Here is a 25080-nt window from a genome sequence, read left to right on the forward strand (position 1 = left end):
GGCGGGGAAGGGGGGGGGTATCTTTCTTGTGTTATCTAAAACCTCGACAACACATGCTCAAGCAAGTTTGTTAAAAGTAGGTCTAGCGGGACAATGTGGCCCGAATTTGACGAAACATGTTATATTAGCTTTTATGGGAAGATTATAACAGAAATATATTGGCATTAAACGTTAGGAATATATATTACCAACAATTTTTTATTGTCTTAAACTAAAAATAGAATGAAATCTTAGAGACAGCGCTGGCTTTAGGCCTCTGCAACCTATGCGACCGCAGTGGACCCAGAACTAACATAGGCCCGCGCTAATTGTAAGTGTAAATTATTAAATTAAACCATTACAACTTAAAACAAGGTTTCTGAATTTCCATGAGCTCCTGCGATTCTCCTGAAATTGCAAAATATATATATGGAAATCTCCTTAAATTATTAGAATCTCCTGAAATATAGACAAAATAAAAATGTCATTTTGAGGGGTTATTTAATCAATATGGAAAACTTCAATCCTGCGTGCAATTAAAAAAAAACGGCATTATACAATACCCGTAACTGTGGCATCTAGTGAAAGAAACTTCTCGCACCTAAAACTAATCAAGAATTACTTGAGGTCAACAATTCACGATGTGGCAACCAGAGATTGGTCTAAACTGCCCACAGGTTGTGACGTTGCAGGTCAATGTGGGGCCTTCTATATTGAGCTTCTAGGGCGTAGTGGCTGAATGTTAAAGCGCTTTGATTTCGAATTAAGGGTCCCTGTGAAGACTGGGAATTTAAATTTCGTGATTTTTAGGAGATCCCTGAGTCCACTTAACACAAAAACCCTGAAATAGGTACCCGACTTTGGTTGAGCAAAGTAAAGGCGGTTGGTCGTTGTGCTGACCACATGACACCCTCGTTAACCGTAAGTCATAGAAATCGAATACCTTTGCATAATTAGACCCATAGATATGAAGGTCTGAAAGGGAAACTTTATTTTACAAAATGGCCTTGATAGATTGTATGAAACGCAAGAGAAAAAAAGTTTTTTTAGCCTTTTTTTGTGTGTTTTTGTTCAAATTTGCAATCGTTGTGATAGTAGCCTACCTTTACCTGTCCCTTAGTCCAATGAAGCCCAACCTAATTCGACCTGCGGGCCATTTTAATTTCTGACACTCATGTCGCGGGTCACATGACCAAAAATGTACAAAAAACGAAATGAAATTAACCTGAAACAATTTTATCAGAAACTTGTAGATCTAGTATTCAAATTAATTGATTGAATACTGGAAGTTTCTCTTTTTTTACGCATCGGAAACTGGCTTCATTTCTCTTTTAAAATGTGAGCAACATTGTAGCTATTTGATCAACAACTAATGTTCTTGTCTCTTTTTGGTAATTATTGATCCATCAATCTCTAGGCGTAGCTTAACCTTAAACAATACTTTATTCGTGGCTCAAACCAAGAATGCCGTCATGTTTGTTTCATAATGTTATTTATATGTTGTTATTTTTTGTTTGTTTGTTTTTAAACAGCCACAGTATACAAAATAAATATCCTGGCTTATTATCATGTTTCACAAAAAAAAAAAGTAAAGCTCCTTTCACTTTTAATGGTAGATTTTAGATTCAGGATCCACTTGTAGTTGTATTTCTTCGGCTCTCCCATTTCATAAAGCTATAAATTTTAAATGGCATGGTACCAATCTATCAGAGAAAAAGTCAAAGCCCTAACGTAGGTAAAGATACATTTTACAACCTTTAACCTTTTTTATGGGGGGAAAAAAAGGAGTGAGAAATTTCTACATTTTGTTCCAACTTTAAGGCGGGCCGGATAAAACCATTTAGCGGGTCGGATCGGGCCGTATTTTGGGCATCACTGAGTCTTGTGGACCGTTGGGGCACCATGCAAGATTTGTCGACCGTCTTTCTCCATTCCTCTCTGTCTTTTGCCTTAGTTAGAACCTCTTTCAATGGCAGGCCCGTACTTTCTTTTATGTTGTCTTTCCAACGCTTTCTCTGTCTGCCTCTTCTTCTTTTTCCTGGTACTGTTCCCTGAAGGAAGGTCTTTGCGAGCCCCAAAGACTTTATAATATGGCCATAGAATTTTTAGATTGCGCTTTTTTACGATAGTTAGCAATTCATCATGGGGGTCCGATCGCTGCAGTAACCCAGTCTCTAATCTCTTGGTTTGTGATGCGGTCTTTGAATGTGATATCTAGGATCCTTCTGTACCATCTCAATTCTATAATGTGCCTCGTGATAATAAATGGGTAAAATAGAACGTCTGGGTTTTGACATGTTTTTAAATTTTTAATGATGTTCTTTTTCACGGTAGCTTTTTTCAACTCTGGACACGGATCTCGAAAACGATTATCCTAGAAATCTGACAGATGGTATTTATGTTCCAAATCTGTCAGATGATATTTATGTTCCAAATCTGTCAGATGGTAATTATGTTCCATTTTTTTTTAATGTAACATTAATTAATTTTTATTAAGAGAAAAAAAAATCACTCTATAAGTTGTTTAAAGGAGGTATATTCTTTTTGTTTTTAAAGTAATGTTTTTCTTATTTTAATTAGTTGTGAATCTTTTTTGTTGACAATTATCTAATTAAAATTACGATTCTGGATAATTTTTTAAAACTTTTAAAGTGGTGTCTAAAATGTAGAAATAGGTAGCCTTTGGGTCGAAACCTTGATATACATTTCATCAGCATTAGTCGAGTATCGAGAGTTTGAAAACCGCCATTCTGAATATGAAGAGTTTTCAAAGGTTCATTCTTAACCTTAAGTTGATGCAAGAAAACTGCACGGGACAAAAATTAAGCCCTCTCCCGCTTCAATTTTTTTTTTCACTTTTACTGCTGCTTGGAATATCATAACTAGCCTTATGTGACCCGTGCTGACCTTGACTGGCCACTGGCCCGTGCACCGTAACAAGGTTATATCTGACTGTGTAACACCCAATGTCAATCATTCGGTGCTTTGGCGGCCTGTTGGTAACACCGTGTCAAGCCTTCCACTGAAAACAAGTTGGAAATATCTTCAGCTTGAAACTGAAGCTCAAAGCAGGTAATTAGAATAAGTAGCCGTCATGTTAATGCCGCGGTAACTACGAAACTAAGCGATTATTAGTAGATGATTGCATTACGAAAGTATTTGATGAAACCAACACAGTTTGAGTACTTTACTATCTTGCAATATAGTGTTTGTATGCTGCTATAATAATAATGCTTGTCCGAAAGATTAATTGGGAGTGCAGTATCTCACGAGGCTCTGACTGAGTAGCTGAAAACGCTACTTTAAAAAAAAAAAAGCAAATGGGGTCACTGTAGCGTTCGCATCAGGATTTGCATACAATAAAGCTAACCCATAAATACCAAACGTTTTGGTGCATTATGTACAAACTATTAAAAATACGGAACCATCTATCAACGAAGCTTGTTCTCAATTTTTAACACTATCAGAAGTGGCGTCGCTAGGGTGGTGCAAAGATTGCGGACCACACTGGGTGCTTCCCATCAGTGGACAATGAATTGATTAAAAAAAATGATTATGAATTGATAAAAACACTAGTAATTATAATGAATTGATAAAACAGTAATTATAATGAATTGATAAAAACAGTAGTAATTATAATGAATTGATAAAAACACTAGTGATTATAATGAATTAATGAAACACTAGTAATTATAATGAATTGATAAAAACACTAGTGATTATAATGAACTGATAAAAAAACTAGTAATTATAATGAATTGATAAAAACACTAGTAATTATAATGAATTGATAAAAACACTAGTAATTATATTGAATTGATAAAAACACTAGTAATTATAATGAATTGATAAAAACACTAGTAATTATAATGAATTGATAAAAACACTAGTAATTATAATGAATTGATAAAAACACTAGTAATTATATTGAATTGATAAAAACACTAGTAATTATAATGAATTGATAAAAACACTAGTAATTATAATGAATTGATAAAAACACTAGTAATTATAATGAATTGATAAAAACACTAGTAATTTATAATGAATTGATAAAAACACTAGTAATTATAATGAATTGATAAAAACACTAGTAATTATAATGAATTGATAAAAACACTAGTAATTATAATGAATTGATAAAACACTAGTAATTATAATGAATTGATAAAAACACTAGTAATTATAATGAATTGATAAAAACACTAGTAATTATAATGAATTGATAAAAACACTAGTAATTATAATGAATTGCTAAAAACACTAGTAATTATATTGAATTGATAAAAACACTAGTAATTATAATGAATTGATAAAACACTAGTAATTATATTGAATTGATAAAAACACTAGTAATTATATTGAATTGATAAAAACACTAGTAATTATATTGAATTGATAAAAACACTAGTAATTATAATGAATTGCTAAAAACACTAGTAATTATATTGAATTGATAAAAACACTAGTAATTATAATGAATTGATAAAACACTAGTAATTATATTGAATTGATAAAAACACTAGTAATTATATTGAATTGATAAAAACACTAATTATATTGAATTGATAAAAACACTAGTAATTATAATGAATTGATAAAAACACTAGTAATTATAATGAATTGATAAAAACACTAGTAATTATATTGAATTGATAAAAACACTAGTAATTATAATGGAGAGACGCTAGTATAGGCAATGGAATGGATCTCTAGTATGACTAGACATTTAAAGCAATTATTTTATTACGTCACATCCTGGCTGGCATTCTCAAAACATTGTGACGTTTTCTCTGATCCATGGTTGGCTCCAAGGTGGTACTACAAATATATATATATACTAGCCTGACATTACCCGCGGCCTGCCGGTCTAAGTTTGTGTTCACTAATCTAGTGGATTGGATTTAGATGTATGTTAAACTTAGCTAATGATCCTTTCAAGTTTTTTCTCTTTCGCTACGAAAATAGCCAAAGCCGATACATTCATATCTATTAAAAACGGAAAGAGCGATAGCATTGTTAAATGAATGGGATTATAAAGTAAACAATTAAACGAAATAATTTTTAGTACGCGATTCATGAATGAATATAGATCTAGGCCTTTCTCAACTCGGCTTCGCAGCTTTCGTAAACGAATGTAGTCTATTAAAAATGCTTTAGAAAACCAAATTTGAATGTTTATTTGATCAAAATATGAAATGAATGGACTATAATTAGTATGTTCATGTGTTAAAGTATAAAACTATGTGTGCGAAGAGAAGTTTTATCATCTTAGAGTTGAATTAGAGTTTTAGATCTAGGGATGGGATTATAAAGTAAACAATTAAACGAATTAATTTTTAGTACGCGATTCATTACGGTATTGCCTAATGAAATAATGTTCGTCAGGAAATCTGTAGTCACAAATATAAGGAACTAATTTATGTAAAAAATGCAATTGAAACACAAATTTGAAGGTTAATTTTATCATATAATGAAATCAATAGACTTTCTTTTGTATTTTCGTGTGTCAAAGTAAAAAACTATCTGCGCAAAGTGTATTTCTTAAAATTAGATCTAGGTCTAAATCCTTTCGATCTTTTCTCATGTCAACATTGTAGACATGGCCTAGATCCATAAAATGCTATAGCTGTAATAGAGTCGGACAACTTTATTTTTTTTAGGGTTTTAAGTTTGTTTTAGGGCTACAATACATACACTACGGTCTAAGTTAGTACCCAAGGAACATTCCTGCCTAGTTTTATCAAGATTGATCAAGCGGTTTTGATGTCTATAAGTAACATACATACATATAAACATACATACATACATACATACATTCACCTCAAATTCTACTTTATAATATAGATATATATCTAGAGTGAACGCGTCCATCTCTAAACACTACGGACACATCGTGGAAGAGGGTGTTTGGTATATTAGTTATAAGAATGTTTTTTTCGAACCTAGCCTATATAACAGATACTAATACTATGCATGATATAAATTATGTGAAGTCGTAAATGTTGTGGATGGGTAGGCAATGACTTTTAGGATTAATTTTCTATTTTGCAAAATATAGAAAGATCTATTGAAATGTGGAATCTAAAATCACAAGATTATTGTAATCAACAGGCTTGACATATTTCGAATTGTCGAAACGCTGACAAAAACACATCTCCATGTAAATTAAAAAGGAAATAAACTTGTCATATATTTGCGTGAATAAATATTTTTGTTTAATATTTAAAATCCCCAAAAAATGGAATTGTATTTGTAAACCTTGAAAACTAAAGATCATTACTTTTCTAAACAGAAGAGCGATTTCCAAGAACCATTTCACAAATTTCCATGCAGCTTGAAAAACAGTTACGTACATAACGATCTGACACGAACTTTAGCTGTTTCCAGTCTAGTGTGAACATTTCTGTTTAATTCTGGCTAATTCTTCTTATATTAAGTGTTGATTAAACAGAATCATCGCACGCCGGAGAATGTATTAATTGATAATTCAACGAAGAAACATCTGTATTCTCTCAAAACTTCTTTAACTTCTTCAGCTTTCACATATGAGTAACTTCTCAATTCAATAACAACTTGACTTAATGCTTCATAAAATAAAACTTAAAGATACTTCACCTAGTGTGACTTCACCTAGTGTGACTTCACCTAGTGTGACTTCACCTAGCGTAGCTTCACCTAGCGTAACTTCAACTAGTGTAACTTCAACTAGTGTAGCTTCAACTAGCGTAACTTCAACTAGCGTAACTTCAACTAGCGTAACTTCAACTAGCGTAGCTTCAACTAGCGTAGCTTCAACTAGCGTAGCTTCACCTAGCGTTGCTTCACCTAGCGTAACTTCAACTAGCGTAACTTCAACTAGCGTAACTTCAACTAGCGTAACTTCAACTAGCGTAACTTCAACTAGCGTAACTTCAACTAGCGTAACTTCAACTAGCGTAACTTCAACTAGCGTAACTTCAACTAGCGTAACTTCAACTAGCGTAACTTCAACTAGCGTAACTTCATCTAATGGACCCGCAAATATATAAACTCATACTAAAACAAGAGCGTTACTAAGCAAAGACTGTTACTGTGCGAGGAACTATTGCTCTACAAAAACCATTACTATGCGAGGACCCCCAGACTAACTCACTTTCCCCAAATATACTCTTTTCTCAATCGTACTTTCCAGCATCATAAAAACTTCTACCCTAATTATTTTATTAAATGTGACCTTCTAGAAGCTGACGTATGCTATTTTTTTCCCTTAACCTCTTTCTTTGATTGGATGACTAAAATTGTTTACACTGGACAGCACAGACTTGACCTGGGGCGTCTAGAAACTGGTCGAAATAGGTCAATCTCAACTCGTGACACTAGATATCTGCGGGAGGTAATTTTTTAAAACAATATATATATCAACTGAACTGAACAACTTTTAAAATAAATTTTCTAACTTGAATTTTGGTTTTCCATTGCAGTCCTGAACAGCATTCAAGTTAAGCACCATTTCAAATTTCAAAATGGAACCGAAAAATGTCTTGCCAAGAAATCCACGTCAATTCATTGGACTTCATTCGTCAAATGTAGAAAATATTCGTATCATTATTGGTTCAGAAACTTTTTCAAGCAACCAATATATTCTTCGATCCTGCTCCAAATATTTTCAATCCTTGCTGTCTTCTAACACCAACATATCAGAAATTTTAAGATTGCTGATCAAAGGCATCGACGCCCAGACTTTTGCTAATGTGCTGCACATGATCACCAAAGGAGAAAACACAATGACTGAGAACAACGTGCTAGCTATGTGGCGCGCAGCACACCACTTGAAGATCGGCCGTCTAGTCGAACTGTGTGAACGTTACGTCAGTGCCCACGTGACAGAAGAGAACTATTTAAATATTTACCAGCATGCCATCGCCTTAAAATCAGAGACTGTCCATGAAAGGATTCTCTTACTGATGATCAGGAACTTTGACCGATTTATAAAGACTGATACTTTCCTAAACTTAACTCCTAAGACTTTAATAGAAATCATTACAAGTGGAGGTATCAAGTCACATGACAATGTAATTGCAGCCATTTTTTATTGGATTTATTATACTAGGACAGAGCGACTTCAGATCTGTGGCGAGTCGCCAAAGGAGGAAAACAAACCTAAAGAGAGTGCTGGCAATGCTGATTGGGACATGGAAGTCACTTTTAACGATATAGATCTTTTTTCTAACACAGATAATCATCCCACAAATAGAAAAGAGCTTCTGGGGAAACTGGTCAGCCTTGTCCAGTTTGACCTCGTCACCACGGCTGGACTCAGAAAGCTGCTGGACAATGATGATGTGATGGAGAACAGAGATGCAAGGAACACTGTGAGGAGAGCCATCTCCTCCCAGCTGGAAAATGAGAAACTTTTAAAGCTGCAACTCAATGCTGAAGAGATGACACCCGAAGCCATGAGTTTATCTGGTCTTACATTTGAAGAAATTTGCTCTGAAGTCGCTTTGGCCTCCCCCAAATTCCAGCTAGTAATCTTGTTCATAGACAGAAACCATAGACTATTTGCACTTAATCTTTTGAACAACGAAATCTGTCAGCTGGTATTTGATATTAAAGGAGCATACGAGAATATATTTCTTTTAGACAGTAAGTTGCACCTCTTGGTAAATCTGACATTTTCCCATCCAGAATATGATCTACGGCAGTACCAGATTTTAGACTGCCAGGATACAACCCAATTGAAGCAGATTTACTGTGGGTCAAAGTATAAAATAAAATTTACTATCAATGGCGGTTTTCATTATGGCTTCATCACTGTCAACAGAACATCTTTGAAGATCATTCGAGCGAAACGCAATGACCCCTTACAAATAAATTGGACAGACTTTGAAGAGTATTATGAAATTGGGGAAGTGACGTCACTAGTCAACTTTGAAAATAAGATTGTGGGGTTCTTCTCTAGCGAGGAGGGAGGCAAAGAAGCAACTAGAATCTTCTCGTTCAATACCACCAGTAGAACTTTTAACTTCACCGTAAGCCTGAATGGGAGTGCCAAAAATCTGGCCACTTTCACTTTCAAAAAGAGGCTGTTTGTCATCCAAGGCTGTGGGACTTTAACAGAACTACTTAGACGGGATGGATTTCTGCAAGCTGACTCTCACCCGCCACTGTGGGACATGCCATTGGAAATATTTGGAGCAGTGGTGTTAAACAAAACATTTTTAGTGATGGCGCACCTTGACAATGTCCAAAATCTACCAACGACTTGCCAGTTTGGCCGCATTAAGTTTGTTAACCTTACCAATGGTGCCAACATTTGCCTGTACTTACCTATTCCCAGTCACTGGCTTCAAAAGAATTCGAATTGATCCTCAACTTGTTTGCTCGCTTGATTCAGGACTAGAATTCCTAAAATTTTGTTGTTAAAACCAAAGTACATTTCAGTGTTACTTTTAGTGTCTTTTTGTATTTTTGTCAAAGCATTTTCAGCGAAACAATTTTCAGTTTTGTTTTTTATTTGACTTTTGTCTTGCCATTGGATTGTATTTAGGTTCTGTTTAAAATTGTAACTCCATTTTAACATGTCTTAGATTTTTTAAAATTCTTTTTTTTTTCTTTTTTTTTTCCCTCATTCAAATTTGCCTTTTTTTTCAAAATGTTTTTTTATCATTTCGTTTCTTGCTCATAGATTTATCAATCATTTGTAATTGGAACTTGACTTTTTTTAAATTTTGTAATCACTTTTTTGTCTAATCGGACTTTTTTTCTAATCGGAATTTTTTTCTATTGGACTTTTTTTCTTTTGGACTTTTTTTCTTGTAATCGTACTTTTTTTTGTAACCGTACTTTTTGTAATCGGATATTTTCTTTTCTGCAATAGCATTATTACTTACAGCATTGGCCAAAAATGTTTTATTTTCTTAGCAAAATCTTTTATTCTTAAAATTTATTTCAATCTTTTGAAACAAAACGATCTTCTAATTACTGCAATCCATCTGTTTAATTATTTTGTCCAACTTACGATTGAGTCACTTCATAGAATAACAAACATTTAACATTTTGCATGCCGTACCTTTGTCACTAAAATGTACCCTATGTTTAGTACTTAGATCGAAAAATTGAGATATTTTCTTGGTTTACGGTTTTAGCATAAAGTTTTTCGTCCAAAATGTATATATACAAAGACATGTACCTAGTTTTAGAAATCAAAGTAATACACACGATCTAGAATGCTTTTGGTGAGTTAATGTAGTTATGCTTTTTTTTTTTGTATTTGAAATGTGATGTTTTGTTTGTATGCAACACTGGAATGTACGAGAAACTTTTGACAACTAGAAGGAATAAAGATTTTCTTCCTCTCGACTTTAATTTTCTTTGTATTTTTATGTGTTGTACAAATCTTTGTGTCAATTCACTCAGTAAGGTAAAAAGTTTAATCTCGTCATTTCTCCAACGCCCATTCTCGGACTAAGTTGAAGCTTTACATAATTATTTATTGTACCTGACAAAGCAAGAATCAATTTTTAAAATAAACAATTAGCTATTTGTAATTTTGTTTGCTATCGAACAAGGAAAACTAATGAGCTTGACTAATTTTTTGCTAGATATAAGCTGAATTATTACTCTTTATACTTTGTGTATGTAGTTTGAAACTAACAATAGATAACTATAAAACTTGTAAGCTGACACAGTGGTTGGTGTGTTGGTTTATAGAGGCTTGAGCTACGATTTTGAAGTTAAACTTTTTTAGAAATGTATTTAAAAAGTGATCACGGTACCATTCACACAGATGACCCATTCTCTCCCACAAATTTCCCAACTGGTCCAGACAATTGACAGAATCGTAACCCATTGAGAAAGCTAAATGCATGACAATGCGCTATACAAAAAACAATTGGTAAGAATATTTCTTATTGCACAGATTAGTCTACAATAGTCTACATCTATTATTTAATTACATGACTGATTCAAACTGATACAATTACACTCAATATAAACTTTTTTTTAATTTTAATTTTTTCTAGTTGCAATATTTAGCTTAGTTGTAAAAGTTGAAAGAGGAAAGATAGTGGGTCAAGTTATTCTTAAGATATTAAAATTCAGATGCTAAAAAGTCTCTCCGTAATTATTTTCCACCTTCCGATGATATTCTCCATTTTGCTCATTAGTATTTCACTCCCCCCCCTTTTTTTTTTTATTAAGCTTTAATAGCGTTTTCGTTTGTTATCAGAAAATGTTTTATTTGGTCCAGAATTAAAGGGGAATGCATGCTCTTTTAAAATAAAAGTAAAGTTTATAAAATCAAACATTTGTCTTCACATCAACAATGGTATCGTCAATTAGGAGAGAAAGAGTTAAAGTTTATTAAAATGTGGTCAGCGTAACGGAACATAAACAAAATGTGTATAGCAACATCGTAAAAAAAAAAAAATAAGATCAAACAAAATAAAAAGGGGAACAGAGTACATTGGGCAGGCCACGTCGGAAGAATGTCCGAGAACCGAGGAGCAAAGATCGCTCACCGGCAAAAACCAAAATGCAGATGCCTCAAAGGCAGACCACGAGCACGGTGGATTGATGACGTAGAGGCAGATCTACAACAGCTAAAAGTCCGGGCATGGAGACGTAACGCCCAGGATAGATCAGAATGGAGAGATATGCTAAAGCAGGCCAGGGCCCCTCCATGGGCTGAAACGTCATTGAGATGGATGATCAAACTAAATTTGGAAACATCTGGAATATCTGTACATCTTGAAATATCTGTACAAAGTTTCAACGTGCTCTGAGAATGGGGAAAAGGGGGAAATAACATGTTCCCAAACAATTAGCTAGACAGTGAGTTGATATAGTCTAGGCTTTGTAATACTAAAAAATGAGGCTCCAGTCAATTTAAACATATAGCCTAGGAACTAATCAACGACCGTTGCCTATGTGCAGTGCTAGTTTAAAAATAAACGTCTAAAGTCTAACACAGTGATGACCAAAGCTTGGCCCGTGGGCTATTTCCGGCCCGTGACGCAGAGTTTTCCATTCCTTCGAAACTTCTGTCTTACCTGATGATGCGGTAAAGTTTTTTTTTCTTTCCACATATGCCGGCGCAAGCCCAGCTTTAAGTAATTGGAGGCCCTAGGAAAGGGAATAGAGTGGCCCGAAAAGAAATTAAAACATTAGGGCCGGAAAACACGCAAATGAATTAATGACCTACCTATATTTATATTTAAATCAACAAAGTTAAATTCTTAGAGCGCCAATAGCATGAATGTGTGTCATGGGCGATTCACGATTCAGACTAGAAATAACGTTTAGACATTTCACCAAAAGTAGAAACAACATATACATTTTAACAAGTAGATCTATACATGCCTGAATAGGCCTTAAATTATAGTAGAGACTTAAAGCTATGCTAGTAGACATAGAGTTATAGAGTCCTGTTACACTTGAGATTTGACCTATGTTTCGCAATATCTTCAATAAAAAAACAAGTTTGACTTCTGTGAGAAGCCCCCACCAATCGGAGACCCCAACCAATCGGAAGCCATAGGCGGCTGTCTAGTTTGCCTATACCTACGGTCGGCCCTGAGCGGCATAATGTTTTACTCTTTGAGTTTATAGAGTATATTAAATATTGAATAGTGAGAAGTAGAAATAAAGACGTGACCGTACACACTTATGACTACAGCGATTGGAGTGCACAAAATAGTGTGTCTTTATGCTTTCAACATGAAGCAGCGGAAACTGAGAGCCATATAAGTAAAGACACAGTGACAAGAGACGATCATCCCACAGTGTAAATCATCCCACAGTGTAAAGCATCCCACAGTGTAAACCATCCCACAGTGTAAATCATCCCACAGTGTAAACCATCCCACAGCGTAAAGCATCCCACAGTGTAAAGCATCCCACAGTGTAAACAGACGATCATCCCATAATGTCAATCATCCCACAGTGTAAATCATCCCATAATGTCAATCATCCCACAGTGTAAATCATCCCACAGTGTAAATCATCCCACAGTGTAAATCATCCCACACTGTAAATAGATGATCCTTCCACAGTGTAAACAGACAATCATGCTACAGTGTAAACAGACAATCATGTCACAGTGTATTGTGACAAGTCGGATTAAGATATTGGCCGTTTTGGGTGTCTAGGGGATTTTATAGTTTGAGAATCCTTACTTGCACATATAAACTATAAGCACAGCGTTATAATGCAGGCAACAAATACTATATTTAGATGTAAACTTATGTACAGTTTATTATACAACATAAGATAATGAAAGGTGAAATGCTGTACAGATGCTAGAATGGGATCTAGCGTATTTACATTAGGAGACTATCATCATCAGATATTAGAGCCAAGTGGTCTGAGTGTCATTAGGCTGGTTGCTTAGCTTTTGGTCCTGTGCTGCACTGGTGAGACGGGTGTGGCTGGTACTGATGCTGTCTGCTGGTGGGCTGGCGTATTCGATCCAGGCTCCGTTTGCAGTCCAACTTTGTATGGTTGCAGAGCTAAGCTGCGTCTACCAATCAGTTAAGCCAGTGACGAGTCTGTGGCTAGCGTTGTTACTTGGACTCTTGAAGGATGAGTAGGTCTAATGTCTACAGATCTGGTGGCAGCAAATCTGCTATCAGCTTTAGGTTGCTAAGATTTCAGGCAGATGTAGCCTATAAATAAAAGCTGCAACGATATGATGTATGCGTCGGTTTAGCCATAATGATAACACTGGGAGGTAGATGCCTTTCCGTGAAGGACATCTTCAGTCTGATGTAGAGAAACTATAAGCTAGTTTCATATTTATCAAAGGGACCTAACAAATGAATAAAGTGTCCCATCAAGGGAGGTAACAATAATAATGGGGACTCCCATCAAGGGAAATAACAAAAATATAAGTGACGCTCACCAATCACGGTGAATAGCAAGTACATACATCACTAAGATAAATGAGATGAAAGGGGAAGGGGAGATCAACGACTGATACTCGCCCATGTTCCCACATAAGTAAACATAGAGCATAAGTAAATACATACTCAGTAATAAGACATGTTTACAGAAATGCTTTGATAACTCCCTGCCAAGGAATTAATCAATGATAATATATCGAAAGCTCGTGCCGAGCGCTAATATATCAGAGTTCAATTAATAATAGTTAAAGAGCTAAATACATCTGGTAAGAATTGTTAATAGACTCTAGTCCAGATGTCTTCAACATTTAGCCACATAGTCATGATATAAAATATAAGTATACAGTAATCTACTTACATTATCCATGATAAGAAAGCACAAATATGTACACAAATAATGTAGTAATAAATGCACAAATATATATATATATTACTAAGTAAAATGGTTTTCAAGCACTTTACTAAGTTACATACCACCAATCCAAAGTGAAATAAGGGAATGAAAATAGTCTAGAGCTCAAGCAAGAGTTAGATGTGCTCCCTGTGGGCTCTCCAGCGTGAATGAGATCGGACGATGAAGTTTGTCCATATACACGTGGATAGAAAAGGGGGGGGGGTGAGTGGCGGGAGATAAGTGCAAAGGTGGTCTAGACTATCTGGCGTCTTTGACAAAGAGATCCTCGCTTGACCGTGACGGCGTTTCCGGGAGATAGACACCGCGCGAAGGCGCGAGTTGAAAGTCCAGGAAATCAGCCCAGGTGGTCAGGTGGATTATGAAGGGGAGATTATCAGAGCTGGGTACATCAAGGGAGATTATACCTTGATAAAGGCTAGTGCCAGACGAACAGCGTTGCCCGAGGCGTTGAGTTGAATGGGCACTTTGAAGTGACCAGCCGCTCCCAACAAGGGGGGGGGGTCAACGGATGTTTGCCAAGATAGGAAAAGGGGAGCATACTCTTGTCAAGGGTCTAGTGTAGCACGTGTCAAGGTGGGGATAGTAAAATGTGACATCGCTGCCAAAGGGGGTGGGGTTGGATTGGAGGGGTGGTGGCTGTGTTTTTAGCGCTTGATTGGCTAAATTAATAAAATTGATGATTAATAGCGAGTAAATAAATTAATTAAATGCTTAGACCTGAGTAATATCTTGAGTGAGCTAAAACGGTTCGTCACACACAGTGTAAACAGACAATCATGTCACAGTGTAAATCATCCCACAGTGTAAACAGACAATTATGCCACAGTGAAAACAGACAATCATGTCACAGTGCAAACAGACGATCATGTCACAGTCTAAACAGACGATCATGTCACAGTGTAAATCATCCCACAGTATAAACAGACAATCATCCCATAGTGTCAATCATCCCACAGTGTAAATCATCCCACAGTGTAAACAGACGATCATCCCATAATGTCAATCATCCCACAGTGTAAATCATCCCACAGTGTAAATAGATGATCATTTCACAGTGTAAACAGACAATCATGCCACAGTGTATACAGCCAATCATGCCACAGTGTAAACAGTTAATCATGTCACAGTGTAAACAGACAATCATGTCACAGTGTAAATCATCCCACAGTGTAAACAGACAATCATCCCACAGTGTAAACAGACAATCATGCCACAGTGTAAACAGACAATCGTGCCACAGTGTAAACAGACGATCATGTCACAGTGTAAACAGACAATCATCCCACAGTGTAAACAGACAATCATGCCACAGTGTAAACAGACAATCGTGCCACAGTGTAAACAGACGATCATGTCACAGTGTAAACAGACGATCATCCCACAGTCTAAACAGACGATCATGTCACAGTTTAAATCATCCCACAGTCTAAACAGACAATCATCCCACAGTCTAAACAGACAATCATCCCACAGTGTAAACAGACAATCATCCCACAGTGTAAACACACAATCATCCCACAGTCTAAACAGACAATCATCCCACAGTCTAAACAGACAATCATCCCACAGTGTAAACAGACAATCATCCCACAGTGTAAACAGATGTTGGAATTCTTCTACCAGTTTTATTAACCCTAACCCTAGGCCTAACCCTAGGCCATTGTAACCTATGTATCATAGTAACCTTTGTACCATTGTAACCTTTGTACCATTGTAACCTTTTGTACCATTGTAACCTTTGTACCATTGTAACCTTTGTACCATTGTAACCTTTATTGTCGTGAATGTATCGAACCGAGACCAATCGACATAGAAGGCCTGGACATCTTCTTATCTTATCTTATATAATACAGACGTTACTTCAAAAAAAGAAAATGATTACGTCCTACGCGTCCTGCATTCAGTCATGCATATTAACCAATGACTTAAATTCTGACATTAACCTGTAACGTCGCAACCTGTGGGCAGTTTAGACCGATAGCTCGCAGGTTAGGGTTCAGGCCTACAAAGACGATTAACCTCGGTCAAACTCATGTCTACACTACGGCAATAGTTCACAAGCGATAGAAGTCTGTGATTTGTTTCTATCAATACAAGTAAAAAAGATCGAACAGGTAAACACATTCATGTTTAAAAAAAAACAACATATAAACGGCATTATAAAACAAATATGACGCCATTCTTACATTGATCTATGAACGAATATGAATAAAGAAGGTTGAAGATTGGAGATTGGGGTATCGTTGGCAATATTTACCAAAAGGAGAAAAAAAAATGAGTCGGTGGTAAATGTATCGACAATGATAATCACTTTTAAAGCAGAGACGTGAAGCCATTTTCCGACCCGTGAAATCAAAGATAAACTTCAAATATCTCATTCATTGATTAAGTACTAGAGCCACAGGTTTCTAATAAAATTATTTCAGGTCAATTTCATTTCGTTTTTGTACCTTTTATTGCAAGTGGACCGCGGCACGAGTTTCGGAGATTAAAATGGCCCACATGTCGAATTAGGTTGGGCATCACTGGCCTAGACTAATAGCGTAGATCTTATAATGAACGTTGTTGAGTCTACTGACAGTATTGTTTTATATCTTTTCACGATTGTATCCACCTCTCCTGCCCCTCCTCATTCCTATTCATAAACATCACTTTTCACTCAGTCTTCCACACACATACACACACACACACAGTATTGGCTATAACAAACACATGTTCATAGTACGAGCTAGATCAGTGCTTCTCAAGTGTGGTTCTTTCGGGGGCCTTTGCAATTTTGTGGTAACGTTATGGGTCCTAGTCTTCTCACTGGTGATCCTTGAGAAAGTTAAAAAAAAAATAAATTCAAAAAGTGTTTGGACATCGTCTCTGTGGTCTGTAGAAAATTAAGAGTCACTAAAATATTGTTTGTATCTCTGAGTGTAGAGCTCTGGCGTTGGAACAAATAGAAAACTAAGAAATGTGCTATTGCACTACAAGCGATTAGTTTGTATTACTGTGTAATAGACATTTAACAGTAGTAGGGGCGAGTTGGTTATTATTAAAATGATCTGATAAACTAGTTTCTAGTTATTTAGTTATTTTATTTGTATACAAAATTTCATTTTTTTTCTGCGGACCCCCGATGGTCTCTTCTAGGACCCCTGGGGCTCCGTGGACCACAGTTTGAGAAGCACTGCAAAAGAACTTAAAAGTTGTTTACTGTAACATGATTTTAGATTTCTAATGATGTTCTTTGTTTAAAATAGTTGAGAGACTCCTTGTATGACACAGCTCTGATGAACTGCAATAACTGTAGCATTTTAACAAATCTGAATATGGTGTTTAGAAATAGGTAGCCATTAAGTCGAAACATTCAATGTGAATGTGGTGTTTAGAAATAGGTAGCCGTTAAGTCGAAACATTCATATACATTTCATCGGCATTATTCCAGTATCGAAAGTTTGAGAACTGCTTTACTGAATCTAAAGAAATACTGGCCTTGTGTGACCCGTGCTGACCTTGGCTGACCACTGGTCCGTGCAACGTAACAAGGCTATATCTGACTATGTAACACCCAAATCCAATCAGTCAGTAGTTTGGCGGCCTGTTGGTAACACCGTGTCCAGCCTTCCACTGAAAACAAGTTGGAAATACCTTCAGCTTGGTAGTAAAGCTCCCGTAAGTAGACTAAGTGGCAATGAATTTTGTAGGCCATGTTAACTACGAGATCAAGAGAATAGAAATAGCTTATTGTATTGTTATTGCAATTTAGCCTTTGTATTCTGGTATCTTATCGTATATACTACAGACGTTACTTCAAAAAAGAAGATGATTACGTCCTACGCGTCATGCATTTAGTCATGCATATTAACCAATGACTTAAATTCTGCTAAGTCACTGGTTTTCCTGGCTAGCTCAGGCAACCCATTCCATGCTCTAATGACACTAGGGAAGAAGGAGTATTTGTACAAATTTGTCCTAGCATATGGGACGAGGAATGTGCCTTTATCGTTGTGTCTTTCAGAGTATTTCTGGTATTTATTATAAAGTAATGCTCTTTAATAAAGAGCCAACTTGTCGAGTGAATTATCTTAAGACGTTAAGAGAAAAAAAAGAAATTATGGTATCGATAATAGTTAGAAATGTAATGTTATACGGGAAGTCTAAATATAGACACTTATTCCTTTATAACATGGGATGATCAGGGCAGGCCTTGTGAATTGCGAGACCCACTTTAATGGATGCTTGCGAGAGGCCCCTTTTTGGGGTATCCAATTGTTTTAGCAATAATATTTATAATCTGTACTAATTACATTTTTTATATCATTAATTTTACAATATGAATAGGAAGCAACTCAAAATATAACTTCAGAAGTGAATTGGTGTACATCTAAGCTATAATGTTTAACCAATTTAATAGCGGTAAAAAACTATTTAATATGTTGAAATATTCAAACTATTTAATAACGGTGAAACATTCAAACTATTTAATAACGGTGAAACATTCAAACTATTTAATAACGGTGAAACATTCAAACTATTTAATAACGGTGAAACATTCAAACTATTTAATAGCGGTGAAACATTCAAACTATTTAATAGCGGTGAAACATTCAAACTATTTAATAGCGGTGAAACATTCAAACTATTTAATAGCGGTGAAACATTCAAACTATTTAATAGCGGTGAAACATTCAAACTATTTAATAGCGGTGAAACATTCAAACTATTTAATAGCGGTGAAACATTCAAACTATTTAATAGCGGTGAAACATTCAAACTATTTTAATAGCGGTGAAACATTCAAACTATTTAATAGCGGTGAAACATTCAAACTATTTAATAGCGGTGAAACATTCAAACTATTTAATAGCGGTGAAACATTCAAACTATTTAATAGCGGTGAAACATTCAAACTATTTAATAGCGGTGAAACATTCAAACTATTTAATAGCGGTGAAACATTCAAACTATTTAATAGCGGTGAAACATTCAAACTATTTAATAGCGGTGACACATTCAAACTATTTAATAGCGGTGAAACATTCAAACTATTTAATAGCGGTGAAACATTCAAACTATTTAATAGCGGTGAAACATTCAAACTATTTAATGGCGGTGAAACATTCAAACTATTTAATAGCGGTGACACATTCAAACTATTTAATAGCGGTGAAACATTCAAACTATTTAATAGCGGTGAAACATTCAAACTATTTAATAGCGGTGAAACATTCAAACTATTTAATAGCGGTGAAACATTCAAACTATTTAATAGCGGTGAAACATTCAAACTATTTAATAGCGGTGAAACATTCAAACTATTTAATAGCGGTGACACATTCAAACTATTTAATAGCGGTGAAACATTCAAACTATTTAATAGCGGTGAAACATTCAAACTATTTAATAGCGGTGACACATTCAAACTATTTAATAGCGGTGAAACATTCAAACTATTTAATAGCGGTGAAACATTCAAACTATTTAATGGCGGTGAAACATTCAAACTATTAATAGCGGTGAAACATTCAAACTATTTAATGGCGGTGACACATTCAAACTATTTAATGGCGGTGACACATTCAAACTATTTAATGGCGGTGACACATTCAAACTATTTAATGGCGGTGACACATTCAAACTATTTAATGGCGGTGACACATTCAAACTATTTAATGGCGGTGACACATTCAAACTATTTAATGGCGGTGACACAATTTAGTGGCGGTGAAACATTCAAACTATTTAGTGGCGGTGAAACATTATCAATACGTCCATGAAAGTATCAGACTTAACCTTGAGCTTGAACGAGTGCCAGATTTTTCTAAGTGGAGATTCTCCTTTTTCAAACTTGAAAATAGTCATTTCTGTGAAGATATACTGTAGGTCTTGTAAAAAATCTTTTTATCCTTATTTTCGTATTTTAAATAGGTAGGCCTACTTTCTATTTTAAATCTTTTTAAATATGGAGGCCCCTTTATAGGGTTGAGGTTCTTTTCTTAATATGCCATGACAAAGATTTGAGACAACTTTATCAAATTGTTAGTCTATATTCTTTACATACCAGAGTGTCTCAACTCAATCTTGGCAATTCGACTTTTTAAAAATTAGTATGCATTTGGATATCAAGATGACGGAACCAGAAAACTCTACGAGAGAAATTTAAAAAAAAATAGACGAGTCTCCGTAACTTAAAGCACTTTAAGATGTGCATACATGGGGCATAATCCATAAATTTAATGATTGTTGGTGCATTGTGTAATGGCCATGTATTCACGTCTGAAGATTAAGGATGAGTGCAGTGGTTTTACATGCGCTCAAGTACAAACTATTTAAAAATGACGTAGCCTTAACACGCGAAGATATTCAATCACTTTCTCAATTTCTAGTACCGTAAACAAAATTAAGATCTTTCCCCTTACAGGAAAAAAGTAATTGGATTCAACAGTACTTTTAATATGGAGTCCTCAACCTTACTTTGATCTGTTTATTTCGAAATGTCTCGAGTTTCCTGACGTCCCCAAGACCAATAGAGACACTCTCGCTTATCATACACACTGCATATCCACCAACCAATCGCTGACTCTCACCGTCTACCAAAACACCCACACACACACCAGAAAACGAACACAGACATATAAAGCTTTTACTACGTCACATCCGACTAGTTGCTTAACAAAGCATTAACTTTCTTTTTTTCCTTATAAACGATTCCATCGTTGATTTGACCCCATTAAATAATTTTTTTTTGGTTTTAGAAAGTACAACTTGTTATATATATATGCAATTCTGCTAAAAATGTTTGTAAAATGTTTGACATGTTTCGGATGTTCCTTCAGAGCTGAAGATAATTACTTCCTAGTCCAAACCTCCCGCAGGACGACGGGGGATGGGAGCGGGCAGGGTTTGAACCCGGGACCATCGATAAATCTGAACGACAGTCCAGCGCGCAAACCGCACGACCAGGCAGCCATCCATACTATAATTCTATATTAAAAGTAACGTTTACTGGTTACAAAAACGTTGAGGTTTAAACATAACAGGGTAGAATTTACAAATGTGAAAAATGAACAATTGTCAGAACGTTGAAAAATAATTACTGATTTAAAAACTCGCGTAATATATAGTATTTCATCAAAGCAATTTTGATACTTTTTAAAGCAAAATATTGTGCATAGACTGGGCAACTTTTTATACATATTTTTAAAACTTGTTTTGTTTTTATTGCAGCCCTGAACAGCATTCAAGTTTAGCATCATTTCAAATTTTGGAATGGAACCGGAGAAAGACATGACCAACAATCTTGTCCAAACCAACGGACTTCCTTCGTCACGGGAAAAAATTAACATTCGTATCATTATTGGTTCCGAAGTTTTTTTAAGCAACCAATCTATTCTAAGTTCCTGCTCCACTTATTTTCAAGCCTTGCTGTCTTCTAACACCAACGTATCAGAGATTCTAAGCTTGCTGATCAAAGGCATCGACGCCCAGACTTTTGCTAATGTGCTGCACATGATCACTAAAGGAGACAACAAAATGACTGAGAACAACATGCTTGCTATGTGGCGCGCAGCACACCACTTGAAGATCGACAGTCTCATCGAACTGTGTGAACATTACGTCAGTGCTCACGTGACTGAAGAGAACTATTTAAATATTTACCAGCATGCCATCGCCTTCAAATCAGAGACTGTCCATGAAAAGATTCTCTTACTGATGATCAGGAACTTTGACCGATTTATAAAGACTGATACTTTCCTAAACTTAACTCCTAAGACTTTAATAGAAATCATTACAAGTGCTGGCATCAAATCCTATGACAATGTAATTGTAGCCATTTTTTATTGGATTAATTATACCAGGACAGAGCGACTTCAGAGCTGTGGAGAGTCACCAAAGGAGGAAAACAAAGCTAAACAGAGTTATGGCAATGCTGATTGGTACATGGAAGTCAGCTTTCACGATAGAGATCTTTTTCCTAACACAGATAATCATCCCATAAATAGAGCAGAGCTTCTGGGGGAACTAATCAGCCTTGTCCAGTTTGACCTCATCACCATGGATGGACTCAGAAAGCTGCTGGACAATGATGATGTGATGGAGAACAGAGATGCAAGAAACGCTGTGAGGAGAGCCATCTCCTCCCAGCTGGAAAATGACAAGCTAGTAATGGTGCCCGTCAATGCTGAAGAGATGACATCCAAAGCCATGAGTTTATCTGATCTTACAATTAGAGACATTAGCTCTGGAGTCGCTTTCTCCTCCTCCCAGGTTGAGCACAATATCGTGTTCCTAGACAGATGCCAGAGAGTACTATCACTCAACCTTTTACAAAACACAATATTTCAACTTACATTTGAAATTACAGGCTCAATTGAGGACATTCTTGTTTTGGAGCACAAGCTGCACCTCATGGTGAATCGCTCATTTGTCGATCCAATTTATCAGCTACGGCTGTATCAGATTTCAGATTACCTGGATTTCGACCAATCCATTATTTGCTACTTTGGACCCAAGAACAGAATAAAGTTTATCATCAATGGCTCCTTTTATAATGGCTTCATCAGTACTGGCAAAAAGTGTCTAAAGATCATTCAAAACAAAAGCTATTACCCTTTTCAATTAAACTGGGCCACCTTTGAGTTTAATGGTGTCATCGGCGATGTGTTGTCACTAGTCAACTACGAAAATGAGATTGTGGGGTTCTTCTCAGCCGAGAGGGAAGGGGGTGACGTAATCAACATCTACTCGTTCAATACCTACAGCAAATATTTTTATTTCATAGTGAGCCTGAAGGGAAGTGCCAAAAATCTGGCCACTTTCACTTTCAAAAAGAGGCTGTTTGTCATCCAAGGCTGTGGAGATTTGACGGAATTGTATAGACAGGATGGAGTAGGCAGACTGCGGGCGAACTCTCAACCGCCACTGTGGAACATCCCTTTGAAAATATTTGGAGCAGTGATGTTAAACAAAATATTGTTTGTGATGGCTCGTCTTGAAAATGTCAGACATCTACCAACGACTTGCCAGTTTGGCCGCATTAAATTTGTTCACCTGATAAATGGTACCAACATTTGTCAGTACATGGCTGTTCCGAGTCACTGGCTTCAAGATGAAATTTGAAATGATCCTGAACTTGTTTGCGCATTTGATTCAGGAATCTACATTTTAATCAAGATTTTAAGTTGTCAAAACTTTAAGTACATTTCAGTGTAACTACTTGAATGTCAGTATCTTTTTGTTTTATAGATGCACTTCAGTCTTTCTTTTTGTAGATGCACTTCAGTCTTTCATTTTGTAGATGCACTTCAGTCTTTCATTTTGTAGATGCACTTCAGTCTTTCTTTTTGTAGATGCACTTCAGTCTTTCATTTTGTAGATGCACTTCAGTCTTTCTTTTTGTAGATGCACTTCAGTCTTTCTTTTTGTAGATGCACTTCAGTCTTTCTTTTTGTAGATGCACTTCAGTCTTTCTTTTTGTAGATGCACTTCAGTCTTTCTTTTTGTAGATGCACTTCAGTCTTTCTTCTTTTTGTAGATGCACTTCAGTCTTTCTTCTTTTTGTAGATGCACTTCAGTCTTTCTTTTTGTAGATGCACTTCAGTCTTTCTTCTTTTTGTAGATGCACTTCAGTCTTTCTTTTTGTAGATGCACTTCAGTCTTTCTTCTTTTTGTAGATGCACTTCAGTCTTTCTTCTTTTTGTAGATGCACTTCAGTCTTTCTTTTTGTAGATGCACTTCAGTCTTTCTTCTTTTTGTAGATGCACTTCAGTCTTTCTTTTTGTAGATGCACTTCAGTCTTTCTTTTTGTAGATGCACTTCAGTCTTTCTTTTTGTAGATGCACTACAGTCTTTCTTTTTGTAGATGCACTTCAGTCTTTCTTTTTGTAGATGCACTTCAGTCTTTCTTTTTGTAGATGCACTTCAGTCTTTCTTTTTGTAGATGCACTTCAGTCTTTCTTTTTGTAGATGTACTTCAGTCTTTCTTTTTGTAGATGCATTTCACACTTCAATCTTTCTTTTTGTAGATGCGTTTCACACTTCAGTCTTTCTTTTTGTAGATGCATTTCACACTTCAATCTTTCTTTTTGTAGATGCATTTCACACTTCAATCTTTCTTTTTGTAGATGCATTTCACACTTCAATCTTTCTTTTTGTAGATGCATTTCACACTTCAGTCTTTCTTTTGTAGATACACTTCAGTCACTTATTGTAGATGCAATTGTCTTTGTATTATTGTACCTGCACTTGTCTCTTTCTATTTTTGAAGATGCACTTCAGTCTCTTTGTACTTTTGAAGATGCACTTCAGTCGTTGTATTTTTTTTAATGCACATCAAGTCTTTGTATTTTTGTTGATGCACATCAAGTCTTTGTATTTTTGAAGATGCACATCAAGTCTCTTGGTATTTTTGAAGATGCACTTCAGTCTCTATGTATTTTTGAAGATGCAATTCAGTCTTTGTATTTTTTTTATGCACATCAAGTCTTTGTATTTTTGTTGATGCACGTCAAGTCTTTGTATTTTTGTTGATGCACATCAAGTCTCTTGGTATTTTTGAAGATGCACTTCAGTCTCTATGTATTTTTGAAGATGCACTTCAGTCTCTTTGTATTTTGGTTGATGCACATCAAGTCTTTGTATTTTTTGTTGATGCACGTCAAGTCTCTTTGTATTTTTGTTGATGCACATCAAGTCTCTCTGTATTTTGTTGATGCACTTCAGTCTCTCTGTATTTTGTTGATGCACTTCAGTCTCTTTGTATTTTGAAGATGCACTTCAGTCTCTTTGTATTTTTGAAGATGCACTTCAGTC

At 35.7% G+C, this 25080-nt stretch overlaps 2 protein-coding genes across 2 annotated transcripts; both read left to right on the forward strand.

The window, feature by feature from the left end:
- Nucleotides 1–2926: 2926 nt before the first annotated feature.
- On the forward strand, nt 2927–10323 carry LOC106077200 (uncharacterized). The gene is made up of 2 exons (XM_056016150.1): nt 2927–3051; nt 7443–10323. Exon 2 carries the CDS (start codon nt 7485–7487, stop codon nt 9327–9329), a length of 1845 nt encoding a protein of 614 aa, XP_055872125.1. The 5' UTR covers nt 2927–3051; nt 7443–7484; the 3' UTR covers nt 9330–10323.
- A 7531-nt stretch (nt 10324–17854) lies between these two features.
- LOC106077201 (uncharacterized) lies at nt 17855–23779 on the forward strand. Its single transcript, XM_013237978.2, has 2 exons — nt 17855–17940; nt 21496–23779. Exon 2 carries the CDS (start codon nt 21538–21540, stop codon nt 23386–23388), a length of 1851 nt encoding a protein of 616 aa, XP_013093432.2. The 5' UTR covers nt 17855–17940; nt 21496–21537; the 3' UTR covers nt 23389–23779.
- Nucleotides 23780–25080: the final 1301 nt, after the last annotated feature.

The sequence above is a fragment of the Biomphalaria glabrata genome, chromosome 17 (assembly GCF_947242115.1).
Source record: "Biomphalaria glabrata chromosome 17, xgBioGlab47.1, whole genome shotgun sequence".
In the NCBI taxonomy this organism is placed as follows: Eukaryota; Metazoa; Mollusca; class Gastropoda; family Planorbidae; genus Biomphalaria; species Biomphalaria glabrata.

Excerpts from the sequence above, each read along its gene's own strand:
- LOC106077200 (XM_056016150.1), top strand. The coding sequence starts at position 7,485 with ATGGAACCGAAAAATGTCTTGCCAAGAAATCCACGTCAATTCATTGGA.
- LOC106077201 (XM_013237978.2), top strand. The coding sequence starts at position 21,538 with ATGGAACCGGAGAAAGACATGACCAACAATCTTGTCCAAACCAACGGA.